Source organism: Lissotriton vulgaris, chromosome 2_1, assembly GCF_964263255.1.
Source record: "Lissotriton vulgaris chromosome 2_1, aLisVul1.2, whole genome shotgun sequence".
Lineage (NCBI taxonomy): Eukaryota > Metazoa > Chordata > Amphibia > Caudata > Salamandridae > Lissotriton > Lissotriton vulgaris.
In genome coordinates, this window is record NC_141687.1 from 1,558,379,133 (window position 1) to 1,558,398,921 (window position 19,789).

Sequence of the window (19,789 nt, forward strand, 5' to 3'; positions counted from 1 at the left end):
AAGGGATCATCAATTTTGAAGAGAATGGACATCTAACCACTAAAACTAGAACACACAAAGTACATCCCTCAGCCATCACAGACTCCCGATATATCACCCAAAACAAAATAGTTCCCTGAAATGTTGGGCCCTGAACTTTACGTGGCTGACCTTTGTGCTCCTTTGAGGATCTGGATTCTTGCTGCTGTAAACTTTGCAATCACAACATTTTGGGCCACAAAATTCCAGAAGACTATCACTACAAGTGTTAAAATAGAAATAGGCCCTCAACAATCCATTTGATCACCATCTTACTTGTGTCTTGTCGGCAGTTCCTGAAATGCCACATAAAACTCCTTGTTTGGGGGAACATTGCCATGGTCTCTGGCAAAGCTTCTTACTGCTCGGCACAGGTACGGATAAACTCTGAAAGACAAAAGGGTGTTAGTGTCCAACCCTCATAGTTGTAGTTCTAATGATAAATACAATTTAAATGTGGCCAAGAACTGTCAAATAGAGGAGCCATTTACAGGCATGATTGAAATGTCACATACTAGTTGTTCCATTTAGGGAGCACTCATTTTGCTGAACAAAACACGAGCTAATCACGGGAAGATAGTGAGCTATTGCCCAGAGTTGCATGCTGAGCTGCCGCCAGGAATCGAATCGTGATCCTCACACACCGGGTCAGCCGTCAGCCACTGCACCAAACCTCAGCTGGTGGCTCGATTTCACAAAATGAAGTTTGGACAAAGTTAAAACAGTCCCACGTGGTCATCAGCAAACCAATAGGAGGGAATTTGGGGGGGGGGGGGGGGGGGAGGAGGGGGAAATCGGCGTCCCGCCTGGTTATATGATATCAGGAGCCAGAACGTAAAGGTGGGTGTAAAGCACTGCAAGCAGGACATCAGAGCATCGTTAACTCTACAGGTCCAAACTGCAAACAGTGCACTAATTAACACACAGGGGGAGCTAGAGAGCAGCCACAAACAAAAAAATCAATAGGCAATACTTCACTGAGCATGGAATTTAAAAGCGGCAGAGAAAAAAAATAGAAGCTGAAAATACTCTATTGCAGATCAGCTAGTTACATAGAAATGCACCAACCACCAACAGCATTGCATTTACATGCCCTAAAGCGATAACTAATGTGCTTGAATGTTTGGTTTGCAGGCATTTTATTTATCACTCAATACCTTTCGAGGTAGACTACGTACAAGCCAACTAGAAAGACTGTTTATGTAGGGATACATTTTAGGAAAGCCCATGTAAACAAACAGAGCTAAGCAGCAACACAAGCGACTGAATAAGTGTGGAGTGCAGGATAGTCTTGTCGGCTCGTGTACTTACCAAGTGTTGGCAAATATACAAGACAATACACAATCACCTTTAACGTAGTTAATATGCGTATAAATAAAAATGAGAATTCTGGCTGCCTGACCAACTGCTTCTTATACGAGTAGAGGGATAACTGCTGCACCCTATGCGTGCCTCTGAACAAATAAATCATAAACTACCACCTTGCTGTTGTAAAAAAACGAAAGAACACTAGAGAGGCGTTTACCACAGTCTAGAAGACCCTCTTTCAACAACTTCGTACCAGATTGCATAAATAGAAACAATATATAAGCCACTAAATTCCAAATACAGAAGGATAGGTTCAGCGGGGGACTACAAACGATATGGACTATATACCAAAGTCGTGTCCTTTTAGGTATAATTGGGATATTGTGGCAGAATATAGTGTCCAAAGTACTTATTTTTGGAAAACTGTTCTAAAGGAGAAAAACAAACATACATACATCCCAACTACAGTAATACAATGTGCACCACACTTACCACGTCAAGAATATGCACAAGCTGAAAAGTTCCTTATATGCAGCGATATATTTAGGGCTACAGATAATGAAATACCTTCAATAAACGTTCAACTGGAAACTCAAGAAAACTGTAGTGAAAGCAGACAATCGCACCAAGTTTACCTGTAGAATTCCTCCTGGATTGTGGTCGCCAACTGCTGGTTAAACTGCTCCAGATCCAGGAAGCTGACTAGCAGTGTATTTCTCTCTGGACGAATTAACTCTTCAGCGTCTCTCAAGTATTTAACTTCACCATCGCTGCTTTGGAACCTGAAGGTAAAAGCGAACGTACTTGTTATTCGAAGCATTTATCTTGCCTAGTGAGTGCGGGTGTAATAAAAGGGCTGATTTTTTTGCTGAAAGAACCTCAATGTGCACACAACGTACAAGAAACTTTGGAAGACCATCGCCAGCTGTGCTAGCTAACAAGTTACAGAGACATTACAAGACCAGAAGGGTTACAGTACCTCACATACCAAGCTGTCATGTGTCAGTGGACAGCGTAAGGAACTTGGGGTTCATGTTTGACGCCAAACTAAGTTTCAAGGCCCAGATCAATAAACTTTCCTCCTCTGTATGGCACACTCTGAAGCTGATAAGAAAGCTCCTGCCATTTTTCCCTTTAGATACCAGGAAAACTCTTGTAACTATGTTGGCATTATCGAAAATAGACTATGGAAACGCTCTGTATGCAGGGCTTCAAAAACAGCTACTACTAATACTCCAGCGCCTCCAGAGCGCTGCAGCCAGGCTAGTTTTGGACATACCCAGATTTGAGCCGGTGGCGCTCAGAATGAGCAGTGTCCACTGGCTAACAATAGGGAAGAGAATTCAATTTAAGTCAGCGTGCCTGGCATATAAGGCCTTGCATGGTTCAGGCCCCCATTTTCTGAAAATCAACCTAAAACAATACGACCCACCTAGGACCCTCAGGTCTAGCAGAGCTATGCTACTTAAGACCCCCAGATTTAAACAACTAAGATGTGGGGTGAGAAGCTTTGTTCTGCACACAGCAAAGACCTGGAATCAGATACCAGCAGCAATAAAAAACAGCCCATCACTGCCATCTTTACAAAAGTCCATAAAAACCTGTCTTTTCAAAATAGTCCGCGGCGCCTCTGTCATACCTCCAGCAGTCTTAGTCATTTTTAGCGCCAAGACGCCCACGGGCATTTGTGCGCTCTACAAATCTAATAATCAAATCAAAATGCAGCAACAGGCAAATATAAAAAAGTATCAATCTAGATGCAGAAATACCTCCAAAAGGGCCTAAGCAGTTAAGTGCTTTTTGGCACCAAGATCTGCATTAAGCTTTTCGAACGCTGCATAAACTATTATTCAACTATAAGTCTTGGAAACATTTTATAACTGCAATTCTTTCGAAAGCAATTATCAGCATGCAAATTGTCAGGCAAAGTAGCATGTAAGTTGAACACTTTCCACCTCGAGGAAGTGAACAAACCAGGTGGCCAAAACATGCATGAAAATCAGAGTGCATTTCAGGATTGATTATGACGAAAATACACCACCCAGATCACACGATACTTCTCTATTGTGGGAGCCTGCATTTACCCTCTGCAAATAAGATTTTCCATGTAGCTTTGTGTGGAGGAGCCTCAGACTTTGAGCTTCAAGATCATGGACTCACACTGCTTATGAGCAATGAGTGTCACCCTACTGCAGATGTTACCCAACAACCACAAAATCCAATTGGCAAGTTTTAAGATATAGACCTGCAAACTTTGGTATCTCCAGCCTCAAATGGCGCAAGGCCAACTTCTGCATCAGCAGACTTTGTTTGGACTGACAAGCTGGGAAACTAACTTTTTGCATCATGAACTCTGTATTGCTCCATCAAATAACTAGGAAGTCTACTCTTTACTTTGGAAAGTAACATTAGGCACAATAAAATAAGTTATTTAGGAATGCTGTTAAAAAAAAAAAGTTTTAATCCACAGATCACCCTGCAGTGGCCATAGCTTTTTGGATTCGTTACATTCGTATTTAAGATAATCTATCATCCACGCATGCTGATCAGGGGTGTTATGAATGGACTTAGCCCACTTGCCTCTAATTTGCAAAGTTAGTAACTAGAGCAGAGGTCAAACTTTTGTCGGCCGAGGCTCCCCATCTAAACCTTTTTACACGTCGAGCCCCCCCTATCGCCACCACCACCTGATAAAAAAAAGTTCTGGAAGCTGGTACTCTGCATTATTGATGGCCATTTCCTCCTGCAGAGCCCATGTTGTATAGGACAAATAATGTATTAAATAAAGTAAGAGTGTTTTATAAAGTGAAGTTTTTGTAGTGCATGTGCTTATTCTAAAGTTCAAATGAAAAGAAAACAATTAGAACAGAAAATGTCATTGGTGCTTTATTTTTCACATAAAACACATTTAGGATAGATTAGCAAAAACACTCCCAAAACACAGGTGTGAGAGTGCATGTTTTTCTCCACAGAGACAATGTGTGGATGGATTCTTGCTTCTGCCATCCTTAGGTTGTGGTCCACTTCCAGTCTTGAGCAGTGCCTGGTAATGGGAGTGCTCACAAAATGTTGTAATATATTTTTTTCCAGTTTTATATAGCGCGAACATGACCCAAAGGTACAGGAGCATCTTTTACATTACGCACTCTTCTGTGGGGTGCGTACACTGTTCAGTTTCATAGCAGGCAATGCCTTTCTCCTTTTAAAACCATCCAGCAGTACTGCCAGAAGTAGTGAATAAGAATTCACGGCCCTGACTCAGACCTAGACCATACGCATGCAGCATTAGCAGGATGCTGTGTTGTTGGAATGTAGTCCCTCCCAATTTTACTGGCACACAGCTCAGCCCTTGCTCCAAAGGGAATCCAGAATATTGTACTTGTAAGGCTGGTTAGGCTTTATCAGTATTCGTGACCAATCAGCTTTCTTGCAGAATGGAAAACCTCCAACCAAATATTGGATGACCACTGGATGAGTGGCTCTGGTCTTGCCAGGGCATGGGCAATAACAGCCTCACCTGGACTGGTTTTTACAAGCCAAGAAAAAAGGAATGTGACCTGATGCCTGGGCCCAGGCCACATTCCTTTGGAGGCGCATATTAGACAGGAGGAGCTGGTGTTGCGAGCATTCCAGCAGAGGCAGTGCAGCAAGCCTCCTGGGACTTACAGCCTTCTCATTATTAGCCTGGACTGTACCACAATACATTGGGCAAGAATAGGATTTCAGAGCTACAGAGAACTGGGCAGCTTCTTGTTTTTTCTTCCCCCCCCCCCTCACTTTTTGATTTTATACTTATGCACATACCTGTTCCGTTGCCATAAGGACTCCCTGGCTTCCCTTAGGACACCGAGTATTGCGTAAACCCTAGCAAGTTTATTGGCCCCATTATTTTGAACTACCTCATACTGGTCGTATAGTGGCCATTTTCTAGCTTTCCAGTTCCAAGTTTTGATTTCAATGGGGGATTAAGCTTATTCCGACATTGGTTAGTGACATGTTGTCTGGGCTTAATACGACAGGTGGGACAAATGCGAGTAATGGAAAAAGGAAGTTAGGGAACTGGAAGGAGTTCATTTATGCACTGGCTCTCACAAAGCAAGACTCCAACATACAGCATCTTGTAAATTACATAGTGCATATGATATGGATGCAGCAGAATATGCACTCCTACACACTGGACAGAAATGTTATGCTGGGAAAATAAATCAGGCCAGCTTCTTGCTTAATGGCTCCAAGCCCAGACAATCAGCAACGGGTTTCCAAGATTGTGGGTTTGCTGGGGGTCAGCGTGGATTCTGATGATCAGATAGCCAAAGAATGTGAGCATTTATTCCCACTTTGTATACTGACAAGCACTTTACAGGTCTTTAAAAGACAATTTATGCATTAATGAGGCTTTGTTTTTCACCCGTTCTTAGAGCCCCTCAATCTCCACTCTTCCTATTGCTCGAAGAATTAGCCCCCCTCTCACTCCCCACCACCTCTGAAATCGTTGTGCTTCTGGCCTCTAAAGACCTGTGACTCCAGACACTCAGCCCAGGCCCCAGCAGCTGGGGCTGCAGCAGCCGGGCTGAGATACAGTCTGAAAGCAACAATAAAAGGTGAAGTGCGTGCCCCGCCCCCTGGAGGGATGCTGCGCCCCCCAGGGGGGCGCGCCCCACAGTTTGAAGACCTATGAACTAGAGTACCAGTATTCAGTATCCCGGGACGGCAGTCTGAATTGTGGTGGCATGACCACTGATGCCCAGTAATCACTGGCTGCCTCATTGCCCAGAGAAAATGTTTCACATCCTTAGCTAAAAGGTCAGCTCCGTTATTAGTACAGCATGTTGAGATACAAGCCCCCCCCCCCCTTAGTGTACAGGAGGTAACTTCTCCTACTTCTGGAAGTTTACAGATAGAGGTCGGGTAAACACACAAGAAATCTATAGGAGGGGCGATAGGGGGTCGTAAGAAAGTTACAGTAGGTGATAGAAAGGCTAAAAAGTGTATTAAAACTACCCCTGGGAAAACTAAAAACAGAAAGGATCTCCCTGAGGTGGCGGCATCACAAATCTTTGCTGCTGCAGAACTCTTTTCTAGTGAAGTGCAGGTCTCTCGTTGGAAAAGTGAGGCCTACCGGTGGTTACTCTGCTTTTCAGGTTTGCCAGGTGAATGGGAAATCTATCAAACCTAGAACTACAAAATGTAGGTTACCTATTAGCAGGGTTAAAGTGACTCCATCATTACGCTCTTATTTCAGGGTTCAGCCAGAAGTGTTGGTTATTGGCAAGCAATCAGACCCTGGATCTTTGAGTCAGGGCCCGGTTAGTTTAATTCCCAGTACACTCCCATCCACCCTACCTACCGGCTGATCCCTTGGACATAGTTCCTGTGATAGGAATGGAGTCTATATAGTTGAATTAGAAAAACCTAGAGGTGGTTACTTAAAAAGTACTAGTCTCCCAAGTCACAGGTTCAATCCTCCAGTCCAAGGATTTGGGGGCTCATTCAGGAGATATGACTGCTTGTAATGGAGATGTGTTAATTGTTGCCTCAAATTTAGTACAACCACTATTAGGAGCGTCGGATAACAGCACATCAGAATCACCAGAAACGAGTTCCCTTTCAGACCAGTCGGCTCAACCAGCTTTGATTCTGCCTGCAGGTCTGGAGAACCTCTTTGTTGCATTAAGAGAGGACATTAAGAAAGGGTTCGCAGCATCTACAGCTAACCAAGGGGAGTTTAGAAATTATTGTGAATCTTTGGGAGAAAAAAAAAGTCGACCTCATTAATACCCTGAGGTTCTTGGTGTGGGCCCCATCTCTGCCAGCACCAGGTGGAGTCTCCACAGTAAAGTGCTGTTCCAGAAGATCACAATTCCAATCAGGTCAGTAAATCAAGCAGTCAGTTGAAGAGTGGCTAAAAAGCGAACAATCGGTGCAACAGAATAAATATTTCTGCCTTGCCATTAGAAGACAGGTAAACATGTTAAACACACACTGGCACAGTTCTACACCCAACACACAAAAGGTGACTGGAGGAATGTTTGCAATTTGTCTAACCACTGGCAATCATTCAGGGTAACATCCCAACCCATTGCTCTTTTGCTCACCATGCCACCTGTACGCAGCCAAATGCAAATCAGTCTTGAATCTGCTCCTCATGCGAGCAGTCCTGCCCGAACTGCCAAAACCCACATTGCTTCATGTACCACCCTGAGGCATGGACATGCCGACGTGGGTACCATACTCACTGGAATCAACCTGTGCCCGGCTGATGAGCCCATAACTAGGGTGAAATCGTTCCTGGGTTGCTTGTTTTCCAGATCAGGAAGGACCTGGCAGTTCGAGCTAGGCTGTTCCCATGACGAGCTGGCTCAAGACTGATTTGCATAAGTCTGGTTCAAAACTGGAGGTGGCATGGCGAGCAATAGAATAGTAGGTTGGGATGTTACCAGAGCGATGGCGCATGGTTAGACACATTTAAAGCATTCCTCCCAGCACCTTTGAACGTTTCATGTACTGACCTATGTTTCATGTATCATGTATCATACCGCCCTAAACTGCATGGTTATGCCCAGACATGGGTCCCATGGTCACTGTGACTGGATCCAGGCTGTACCCGGCTGATAAGCTTATAAATAATGCAAAACTGATCCTTGGTTGCTTGTGTTCCAGTTCAGGGAGGATCTGCCAGTTCGGTCTGGACTGTTCCAATGAGAAGCAGAATTAAAAATGATTAGCATAAGGATAGAGCCACACTGAGTTAGGTGAGCAAAAGAACAATGGGTTGGGATTGTAGAGAAATAGCAGGCATACCTCCCATCACATTTTGTATGTTTCAGTTCTACTAGAAAAACAGAAATGTATGTGGAGGGTCAAGGGGAATATTTAACGACCTGTCTGCTCATTCCCCTGCATACAAGATACAAAACACACAAAAGAGCAGACCAGGTCTGGAGACGGTGTGTAACTACAACAGTGACTATGTGACAATAGTGGTGCATGCGTGAGAAAAACGTTGAAAACAAAAGGCTAAAGCAATTCCCATCAGACCACCCTTGTGGTGGAGTTTACGTCATGTGGGAATTACTATTCATACCATCCCAAGTCCGACCATATAGTGCCGGTGCGGGAGTGGATGTTGATAATGTAGTCATGATGTACATACTAGAGTGATGTTGATAGAAAAGTGCAGTGCTCAAGTGATAGTGATAGATAAAATCGACTACATGGACTCCATAGCATGTTTTAAACAGGAGTCCATGTGTCGAGGGTTAAAAATACGCCAAGTAGTAAGACTACTCTCTGGCGCTGTACAAAATGATCGACATGTTTCAGCCTTGTGGGCATTTGCCCCGGCTTTCTTCAGGACCTTAGACATAAAATGGCTACTGCAACTACATGTGATGTGTTCAGTGGATCATAACAAGAATGTACTTGTAAAAAGTTACATGTATACCAATACTTAAGTGTCCACTGGAGGGAGAGAAATACGTCTTCTTCCCAGCTTTGTGTTGGTGACGACCTCACCTGGCGACCGCTCGGGAGTATGAGGCCCCGCTCTGTCCATCGGTGCCCCCGGTTTTACACGAGCGGAAGACATATTTCTCTCCCTCCAGTGGACACTTAAGTATTGGTATACATGTAACTTTTTACAAGTACATTCTAGTTATGATCCACTGAACACATCACATGTAGTTGCAGTAGCCATTTTATGTCTACGGTCCTGAAGAAAGCCGGGGCAAATGCCCACGAGGCTGAAACATGTCGACCATTTTGTACAGCGCCAGAGAGTAGTCTTACTACTTGGCGTATTTTTAACCCTCGACACATGGACTCCTGTTTAAAACGTGCTATGGAGTCCATGTAGTCGATTTTATCTATCACTATCACTTGAGCACTGCACTTTTCTATCAACATCACTCTAGTATGTACATCATGACTACATTATCAACATCCACTCCCGCACTGGCACTATATGGTCGGTCTTGGGATGGTATGAATAGTAATTCCCACATGACGTAAACTCCACCACAAGGGTGGTCTGATGGGAATTGCTTTAGCCTTCAACGTTTTTCTCACGCATGCACCACTATTGTCACACAGTCACTGTTGTAGTTACACACCGTCTCCAGACCTGGTCTGCTCTTTTGTGTGTTTTGTGTTTCAGTTCTACACCTTTCAGGTTAGTGCAATAAGTCGCAAAGCCATAAAGTCGACTGCCAAAAAGGTCTATAGTTACCATGTGCGGCGATTTCAAATAGGGGAAGATACCGAAAAGACAAAGACTTGTAGTCCACGAACACATTTTTTGAAATAACAAAAGTCAGCCACTCGCGCTGGGTGATTAGCGCCGTAACTACATGTTAGGAAGTACAGAAAATAACCAAAGCCCTCTTTCAGGTTTGCCGACCCCACCGCCCACTAGGGAACATATGAACTAATTTCGGATATTTCAAAGATGTGTCAGCGGATAAATGCATTCTTTATGAAAGATATCGGGGGGAGGGGCGTTGTTTGAGGGCTTAATACTCACTCCTCCAAGAAGTCCAAAAATAGTTTCTGACACTTCTCAGCCACCTCGTCTTTCACCTGCTGCGCCGCGATACCGCTTGCGGGCTCGGTAACGTCCATATTGCTGTAGCTGGGGGTAAACGCGTTAATCCCAGGACCCGATTACCTCCAGCCACTCTCCGCCACTCCACCCAAAGACTTCCTTCGGTACAATGAGAAAGTTTCGCGCCACAGAGTGCACCACGTGACTCGTTCGCGCCACACCAGACCAATAGCAACATTGTTGGGCAAATCCCTCGACTTAGTTTCGCGGGAGTTTTATCCAATCGCTGACGCTGGCTGGGGAACACGAACGCATGGCAGAGCAGGCTCCAGAGTACAAGCAAGTTGTCCTTTATTTCTATTTTTTCGCGTAGCTTTGCGTCACCACGTTGCCTTTCTAAGCGCCATCTTAAAATCAGGCAAAAAAATGCCTTGCATTCCATGCTACTGTGCAAACACTACGACATAACAAACACACGGCAGACTTTTGCCTTTAAGGAAACATAAAGCACTTGCAGGAGAAAACTGTTGTAATGATGAAACGATTCTTTAAAGTGAATTAAAATCACCTTTAAATAATTCAATTCTATTTGCATTCCATATTTTACCATCGCTCAATAGAGCAGAATTGCACAGAACTTTAATAACCTTGAGTGGCGAGGAGTACTTACTTTCACCTTTTGCAACAATCCTTCCTTTTTTTTACTTAACAATATCACCTACTTTAAGTGCAATACCCCTTCTATTTTTGGTTGAGTTTTTCTTTCCATAGTATCTGTTTATCTACAAGGGAGTGTTTTACGTCTTGAACAGACCAATTGATCTTTTTAGTGCAACTCAACCAACCCATGTTGCCCTTAGTACGGGGAGAACAACCTCAATTCAAAAGGTGAAAACCCTGAGGATCGTATTTTGTAATTCTGTAAGCTCAAACAGTTTTCCTTAACTCATCTTCCCAGTCTTTGTTGTTGTTGCACAGTACGATTATCCCCTTAATAACCCTATTAAAGCGCTCAACGCGACCATTACCCTCTGGGTGATAAACTGAGGTAGTCCTGTGTATAATACCTGAGTTCTTTATGAAATTCTTGAACTGTTCTCCAATGAATTGTCCTCCATTGTCCAAGATAAGGTCTTTGGGAAGACATTCCCTACTAAAAACTTCTCCTAAAAATGTTAAAACGTTTTCTGAATCAGCCTTCTCAACAACCTTATACTCAGGGCTCGAGTGGGGGGACCACGCGGGTGGACGGCGTCCCCCCACTTATTTTACAGGGTGGACGCCATCCCCCCTGCTCAAAAGTTGGCATATCTACGATGGCGAGTTACTTGCCAGCACGGATGCCCCTAACTTTCTAAGAGACTTACCGGTCCATTGTTGTCAATCTTGTGTAGCGCGCAAATGCGCTACTGATCGAAGTCCTGCTGTGCCCTCTGCAGTGTCCATGACTAGGAGGCCGGGCCGGAGCAGGTAAAATTTGCTATGGCACGCAACACCCATTGTGATCAAAGGGCTCCCCCCGCCCCTTCGTGTGTGTCAGCCCCGGCTGAGACAGCTCCCGGGCGCACACACACAGCCGCACCCGGGTACTTCACACGTCTTTAAAAGACCATTTGCTTGTGAATGAGGCATTGATGTTTTTCACCCGTCTGAGAGCCCCTGCATCTCCACTCTGCATGCTGGAAGAGTCAGCCCTCCCGACATTTTTAGCAGTCTTGCCCCCCCCCCCCTCTCCCTCCCCTTAGGGAGAAGCATCAGCAACCTTGGACCCAACTGTTCAGGGGTTTTTTCATGCTCTGATGAGATGGTTTAATAGCATTCAATTGGTTAAAGAAGCTCTTCTGAAAGTAATGATAGGCCTTGAAACAGATCATGACAGTTGTGGAAGTACGGCCATAGGCTGCTATATTTTAATGTCCTTCATTATTTATTGTAGTAAGTCTGTGCGTTTAAGCTTTGCTATCCCACTGCCTTTCTAAAGATTCATGTGCCCAGATAAGCTGTTTTTCTGCTACCTTTCACTCTGATTTCATTGACTAATTCCCATCCCGCAAAATTCTAAAAACAAGAGTGTGGTTTTTGATTAATTGACTCGGAATTCATAAATATTTTACAGGCAACTCATTCTTAAACCCTTTACTTATTGGATGCAAGAAAAACTGCAGCATCTTCTGCAAATAATAGTATTGTCGCTGCCCCGGTATTTTAGAGCAGCCGTAATTATTTCTTCCACATATAGCACAAATTAAAGAATCCCTCACTATCTGTAAAAGCAACGAGGACAGTTGGCGGCCCTGCTTGGTTTCCTGTTGTACTGCAATATATTACTCACTTGTGCAACTTCAAGCGCTGTGCTGTAACTTGGGAGCAAACTCTGTGAGGGCTCCCAAGACCTCTTAATTTTTTTTGTTTTGTCAATTATTTATTTGTGGCCATTGAGGTGTGAAGTCTCTCTTAAAATTCGTCTGCTTGTCAAGCGCAGTCAGACGAGCCAGTCAGTAGTGACCTTACAATAAAAAGAATAGCTTTTGGTTTTGCCAGTGCTTTTTGCCAATGCTGTTTTGCATTGGGAAATAAAGGCATGATGACTCACGCCAATGTGAATAGGTGGACATCTTGTTTTTGGCTGTTTATTTACTGAGGTAAATTACAAATAATGTAATTTGAGCTACTCAGAAGTATGTTTTGCATTGCACAGTGACCTACCAGCAGGGTCGGATTGGGAAGACAGGCAGTCAGGCATTGGCCGAGGGGCTGGCCCCCAAGTGTCACCCGTGGGCTGGTGTTTAAGCCCTGTGTCACCTGGATCACAGAACCTTGCTATCTTTGGCAGCCCCCCAGCCAGGCTGCGGTATTGTAAGGCAGGCTGACTGTCAGGGCAGGGACTTGTGTAACAAGGCTTGCCGTGGCGACCTCAGCTTAGCCCTTCGGGGGCTGCACAGACAAAGTAGTGTTCCTTCTCCCCTGCTGGGCTGTCAAACAGAGACGGGACTCGAAGAATAAAGCAGCCTCACTGGGGGGTTCAGTGTCAGGTGATAACGGCCAATGGCTCATCTTCACCTCAGCTGCCATTGCCCCCTCCACCCCCCACCTCAGAGGCCGGCCCAGAAGCTTTGTTCTTTGCTTCCTTCCACTTCTGCCAGGCAATATCCCTGAGGCTGTAGTGGGCTGGGGAGGGAGTGAGTGGGAAGCAGCCTGCCTGGGGGCCAGTTGTTGCTCTGGCTGTAGGGTCATTCTCACATCACCACCTTGGGTTCGACCCAGTCCAAAAGCACTGTCTTTCCCCTGGCCTCTCCCTCACTGGGCCATCTCATCATACTCAGGCGTTGGTTTGACAGGGAGGGAGAGAGTATTCAAGGGCTTTGTTAGGGGCCAGGTGTTGTCATCTTAGGCTGTGTCTTTCTGCACTGAGTGTAAGGTGTGTGTGGGGGGTGGGGGGGGGGGGTACTGGTGTGTTTGCACAGGCCTAGCTGTGAGGCTACCTTGACCAGAGATTCCAACTTTGGAACTTAGGAACTAAGTTGGCGTCCCGGCATTAGTTCAACATCCTGTGATTCTGGGCAAATCACTTTGGGCCTCATTTACGAGAAGTAGCGCATCGTTGCGTGAAAGCAGCAATGCACCACTTTTCAGTGCATTCTCCTTGCGACACCAATGATGCGTCATATTTACAATATGACGCATCATGTCGCAAGGAAGGACAGATACGTCAGAATAACTGACGTATCTGTGAGTGCAAAAAGTGGCGCATTGCTGGAGTTGTGTCAGAAGCCTATTTAAATGTGGTGTTCTAGGTAGCGTAATACATTTTATAGTTTTGATAATCACTATTGTGGTTTCTAGCATGTGGTTTTCTTTGGTTTTTTTTCAACGCACAAAGTCTGCTTTTGTTCATGGTACCATGTTTTAGTATGCCTCACTTACAGCACTTAATGGCTTGACTAATGTAGTTGTATGCCAAACTTCATACATATTTGGGCTGGTAATTCCCCCACACAGGGACCTTAAGTCACAGGCTTAAGTACTGAGCAGCCTCAATTGTTAAATCTTGCAATATGTGCAAATGATAGATCGGCCTCACATGTGATGTCACTTCCTGTTGTAATGTCACTTCTTGCCGTTATGTCACTTCCTGTTGTGATGTCACTTGCTGTTGTGATGTCACTTCCCGCCGTGGTGTCACTTCCCGCCGTGGTGTCACTTCCTGTTGTGATGTCACTTCCTGTCGTGATGTCACTTCCTGTGACACCACCTAAATTGGAGAGTCCCCCCACTTCTTTTTTTAGGACTTGAGCCCTGCTTATACTTTGGCCACTTGGAGAAATGATCTACAATCACAATAATGTATTTTTGCAATCCATCAATACTTCTAACTGGCCCAAAAATGTCAACACCTACTCTTTTCTACGGCATATTTGGAACCACAATGGGGTGTAGACTTGTGTTACATGTGGTTAAACTTTTATCAGAATTAACACAGTCATAACATTCTCGTACAACTTTCTCTATTTCCCTGTCAATGCCTGGCCACCAGTAGTCATGTTTAATTCTACTTTTGTTTTTTACAATTCCTAAATGTCCTTCGTGACACAGGTTGATGACTCTCTCTCGGAAAGTTGAAGGTGGAACAAGTTTGCCACCCCTGAGTAACAATCCATTTTCAAAAGATAATTCATGTCTTACTTCCCAGAATGGAGTTAAACTTTTGTTCAGACTATTTTTGTCTGGCAACCCTTCTTTTACAAATTGACATACATCTTGAATCTCCCTATCAGAGCTTATATTTTCTATCCACTCCTTGTGACTTATACTCTTGAATTTGTTGTTAAAAATACTGGCAACAAACCATTCATCCCAATCATCTTTACAATTATCAATTGTAGGGAGTGGGCTCCTACTTAGAAAATCTGAGATTCTATTACGCACACCAGGCACATAAACTACTTCATACACGAAGTCTAGGAGTTGTGTAGAAAAGCGTGAGATTCTGGGTGAAACATTATCAAGTCTGGAGGATGTGAGGACCTTAGTTAGTGGCTTATGGTAACGCTCACAACAGCAAGGAATTATTCAACATCGTCAAAGAGTTTATCAACCCCACTGCCAACTCCAACAACATCACTCCCTCTCAAGCCCTTTGCGACTCCCTAGCTTCGTTCTTCCACAACAAAATCGCAGACATCCACAACAGCTTTGACAACCAACCCGGAGACCAACCCACCCAACCTTCTGCCGTACCTTCACCCCCCTTGAACATCCTTATTGACTGGAACCCAATCTCCACTGAGGACACCATCCGCCTGATGAACTCCATCCACTCAGGATCCCCCACAGACCCATGCCCTCACCACATCTTCAACAAAGCAGATTCCATCATAGCACCACACCTCCGAGACGTCATCAACTGCTCCCTCAACTCCGCCACCTTCCCGGAAAGCTGGAAACACGCCAAACTCAGCGCCCTTCTGAAAAAAACCACAGCTGACCCCACCGAACTCAAAAACTACCGCCCCATCTCGCTCCTTCCATTCCCGGCCAAAGTCATCGAGAAAGCTGTCAACAACCAGCTCGCTGCCTTCCTCGAAACCAACAAATCCCTCGACTCCTCACAGTCCGGCTTCCGAGCCAAACACAGCACTGAGACCGCACTCATCGCAGCAACAGACGACATTCGAACTCTACTGGACAATGGAGACACAGTCGCCCTCATCCTCCTCGACCTCTCCGCAGCCTTCGACACTGTCTGTCATAGCACCCTGTTACAAGGCCTCAGAAACATCGGAATCCAAGGAAAAGCACTGGAATGGATCACCTCGTTCCTTGCCGGAAGAACCCAGAGAGTCCGCCTCCCACCATTCAAGTCAGAGGCCACTGAAGTCATTTGCGGCGTGCCACAAGGATCCTCACTCAGTCCCACCCTCTTCAACGTATACATGAGCCCCCTCGCGGCCATCGCACGCCAACACAACCTCAACATCATCTCCTACGCTGATGACACTCAACTGATCCTCTCACTCACCAAAGACCCTAACACCGCCAAAACCAACCTACATGAAGGAATGAAAGAAGTAGCCGAGTGGATGAAGCACAGCCGTCTGAAACTGAATTCCGACAAAACAGAAGTCCTTATCTTAGGTACCTCCCCCTCCGCCTGGGACCACTCGTGGTGGCCAGAGTCCCTTGGAAAAGCACCCATCCCGACAGACCACGCACGGAACCTGGGCGTCATTCTGGACTCCTCACTCTCGATGACCAGACAAGTCAACGCCGTTTCATCATCTTGCTTCAACATTCTTCGCATGCTCAAAAAAACATTTCGCTGGATCCCCACCGAAACTAGAAAAACGGTCACCCACGCACTGGTTACAAGCCGCCGGGACTACGGAAACACCCTATACGCCGGTACCACCGCAAAACTTCAGAAAAAACTCCAACGCATCCAGAACGCATCAGCCAGACTCATACTAGACATTCCGCGTAAAGACCACATTTCTGGTCACCTGAAAAACCTCTACTGGCTCCCCGTCAATAAGAGGATAACATTCCGCCTCCTAACCCACGCACACAAAGCACTTTACGAACTTGGACCCGAATGCCTCAATACACGACTTTCCTTCTACACCCCCTCCCGCCAGCTACGCTCCTCCCACCAAGCCCTTGCTGCTGTACCTCCCATCAACAAAACCACCATGGGAGGAAAATCCTTCTCCTACCTGGCGGCTAAAACCTGGAACTCACTTCCCATTCACCTTCGCCTCACTCAGAACCACCTAGCATTCAGAAAGCAACTTAAAACCTGGATATTCGACAAGTAATTCCCCACCCTTCTCCAAGCGCCTTGACACCCTCTGGGTATGTAGCGCGCTATATAAATTAATTGAATTGAATTGAATTAAATACATTGTCATCACTTCCACCACTTGTTTTTTTTTCAATTCTGTTGTAGGCTCTTAATCCACCAGGGCCTAGACAGTGCAAAAGTATTTTCTTTTTCCTTTCTGGGGTTAATTCTTTACTTTCAAATGTTTCTAAGTAATTAATTAAATAGTCTCTCCATTCCTTCCATCTTTGGCTGGAAACCTCTCCATCTTTAATCATAAACGCTTGAGGTGAGAGTAAGTTCATAGTTGTAGTAGCCATTTTATAGTTGTATTGTTAGACTGTAGGTAATAGTATAATAATAATGTCACACCATCAATTAGTTTGAGAGTACAGTAATGTGTCTAACAACAATTGCTTCCTTCTATGTAATACCATGCAGTCAGAGGAAATTCACAGAAAGAAAAGAAAACAAGCAAGGAGTCATAAACACAATGCAATAAAAAGAAATCAGCTATGTAAAGACGCAAAAGGTACTCCCTTATTTATATGTTATTTTAAGTATAACAGAATAATAAGAGATGGCGATTCTTGAATGAAGACTATATATATATATGCACGAAAGATATCTTGTAATCGTAGCTACACACAGTGTCTGTGTCACTGATGGACAATCCTTAGCGACACACAGTGTGTGTGTCACTGATGAAGCTCTCCTCGTTTTGCTTGCATAACCTCTTTTCTTGAATTAGATATGACGCCTTGTCTCACCACAGAGGGATGCATGCGTGTCTTCCTCAATTAAATTCAATAAGTTGCCTCTTTTATTTTCTAAAGAAAATCCAAAATGGAGTCACGTACCGTGACCTGTGTACGTGACTTCTGTAGTCTCGCGTTATGACTTTATGACGTTGTTAGACGTAATGACGAACCTCAAATATACTGTGCCTTGCAGTAGAACGTTGTGAAAATCACAAGATGCGGTTCTCAACGTTCGTCTCCGCGCACTTTCACCTGCACTTGAAGGTAATTCACTTTAACAACTCATTTAAGAATAATGATTCCTCAAGTAATGGATGCGTACTTCCAAAGATACACAATGGTTTGGGTTAAGTGGACTATATATTATCCAAACACAAGCATCAAGGTGTCTTAATCCGCTGTGTTATTCAATTTCCAAACACATACATAACATCTGGAAGTAATAAAAACCAGACTTGTAATTGCGAGCTGAACTTTCTTTTCTTTAACGCGTAATTTATATCAAGGTTGAATAACACGAAACTGTGTTTGTTTAAGACGTGCAGCCAGCATTAAAGGTTTAATTAAATCAATGACTTACATTGGTAGAGCTGTCCTCCTTCTAAAAATTCGATAGTCCACTTTGAAATTGAATACGATGTATCCGAATGCACAAAATGATCCTAAATCACTTTTGAATGAATATGCAGCGTAGGTTCTCCTTCGGGTTATGCTGCCATCGTCGCCATTGTTGTAATGATGAAACGGCACGCAATAGAATGGTTCTTGATTTCCTGGAATTTTGTCTATTCAACAACTACTTCCTTTTCAATGGCAAATATTATTTACAACTTCGGGGGACCGCTATGGGGGCAAAATTTGCACCTCCATACGCCTGCCTCCTGATGGGAGCGGTGGAGCAACACTGGCGGCTCTGGCAAGAAAGATCGGAAGACGTCACAGACAACATAATAATGTGGGGTCGTTACATAGACGATATTTTAATGATTTGGCAAGGAACAGAGAACAAACTCAGATCATTCATCAAGTCTATGTCACCAAACCAGTGGGGAATTGAAATTACTTACAATATCTCGAAAACTGAAATAGAATTCTTGGATCTATCGATTTACATTGCAGATAATCAGTTACACAGCAAAATTCATAGAAAGCCCAGCTCTGCAAACTCCATTCTTCACGCCACAAGCAGCCATCCTGCTCATACCATCACAAATATTCCAGGAGGAGAGTATAGACGAGCACGTATGAACTGTAGCTCTATGAAAGACTATGTAACACATTCAGACAAAATAACTCAACGTTTAAAACAAAGGGGTTACAAGGAACAACCACTGACCAAAGCCCTAACCAAATTTAAAACATCAGACAGACAGAGCCTACTACACAATAACCAAATGAGAGAAAGCAAACAAATAATTTGCTTTAATACTGAATACAATAGCGGACAACAATATATTCGCAAAACCTTGCAAAAACACTGGCATCTTCTGAAGGACAATCCCACTTTGACTACTGCATTACAAGACAAACCACAACTGGGATTCTCACGGAGCAAAAATCTAAGAGACATTCTCTGTCCATCCTTTCTGGATAGAAAACCAAAACCTAGACTTTTTCCACCTCAAACAACCGGCTTCTACACTTGCACTAACTGTTCAATCTGCAAACTTGGTAAATCAAGAACAAAGGAGGTTGCAATCAATGGTCACAATTACAAGATCAATGACCTTATCAATTGTGAAAGCACCTATGTGATCTACCTGATAACATGTCCATGTGGACAACACTACATCGGAAGCTCCAAGAGACCCCTAAAAGTACGAATACAAGAACATTACCGGAATATTCATGGAACAGACACTAGACAATCCCTGGGTGAACACTTTCTGAAATACCTTGGCAATCGCTTGACCTTCACGTTTGTGGGTATAAAAAGACAAAAAATACCAAAACGAGGGGGGGACTTGGACTTACTCTTACGTAGAGAAGAGAGCTCACTAATTATAGGAATGGAAACAGTAACAAAGGGACTGAACCAGGAATATGAATGGCATCACTGGCTTTAAAACCCTTATATCCCTATTAGTAGATAATGTATGGGTTCAATGGACATAGCCATATACTACTAACAAATATGTGACAGGAACAGTAATATCTTGTTTTTCAAAAATGCACTCTTTTGATACTTCCATACTATGCAGCACAACTATAGTAGTGTTCAGTCCTTCTTGTGTTTCCTGTAGGACTAAGCTGCTCATGAGTGAATATCTGCCCTGCACTGTATAAACAAAAAATATGTGATATTGGTTACTATATTGTGATTAATGTTTAAAAATAAGG

At 44.1% G+C, this 19,789-nt stretch overlaps 1 protein-coding gene across 1 annotated transcript in view; it reads right to left on the reverse strand.

Annotated features, from left to right (window-relative positions):
• Window positions 1-10,214, reverse strand: part of MCM6 (minichromosome maintenance complex component 6) — a 46,278-nt gene extending 36,064 nt beyond the window's left edge. Inside the window, exons 1-3 of the mRNA XM_086957446.1 lie at window positions 9,848-10,214; window positions 1,962-2,108; window positions 295-405 (exon numbers count right to left, since the gene is read on the reverse strand). Of these exons, the coding sequence (XP_086813572.1) occupies window positions 295-405; window positions 1,962-2,108; window positions 9,848-9,945 (356 nt within the window). The 5' untranslated portion in view covers window positions 9,946-10,214. The remainder of the gene's footprint in view (window positions 1-294; window positions 406-1,961; window positions 2,109-9,847) is intronic.
• Between the last annotated feature and the right edge of the window lie 9,575 nt (window positions 10,215-19,789).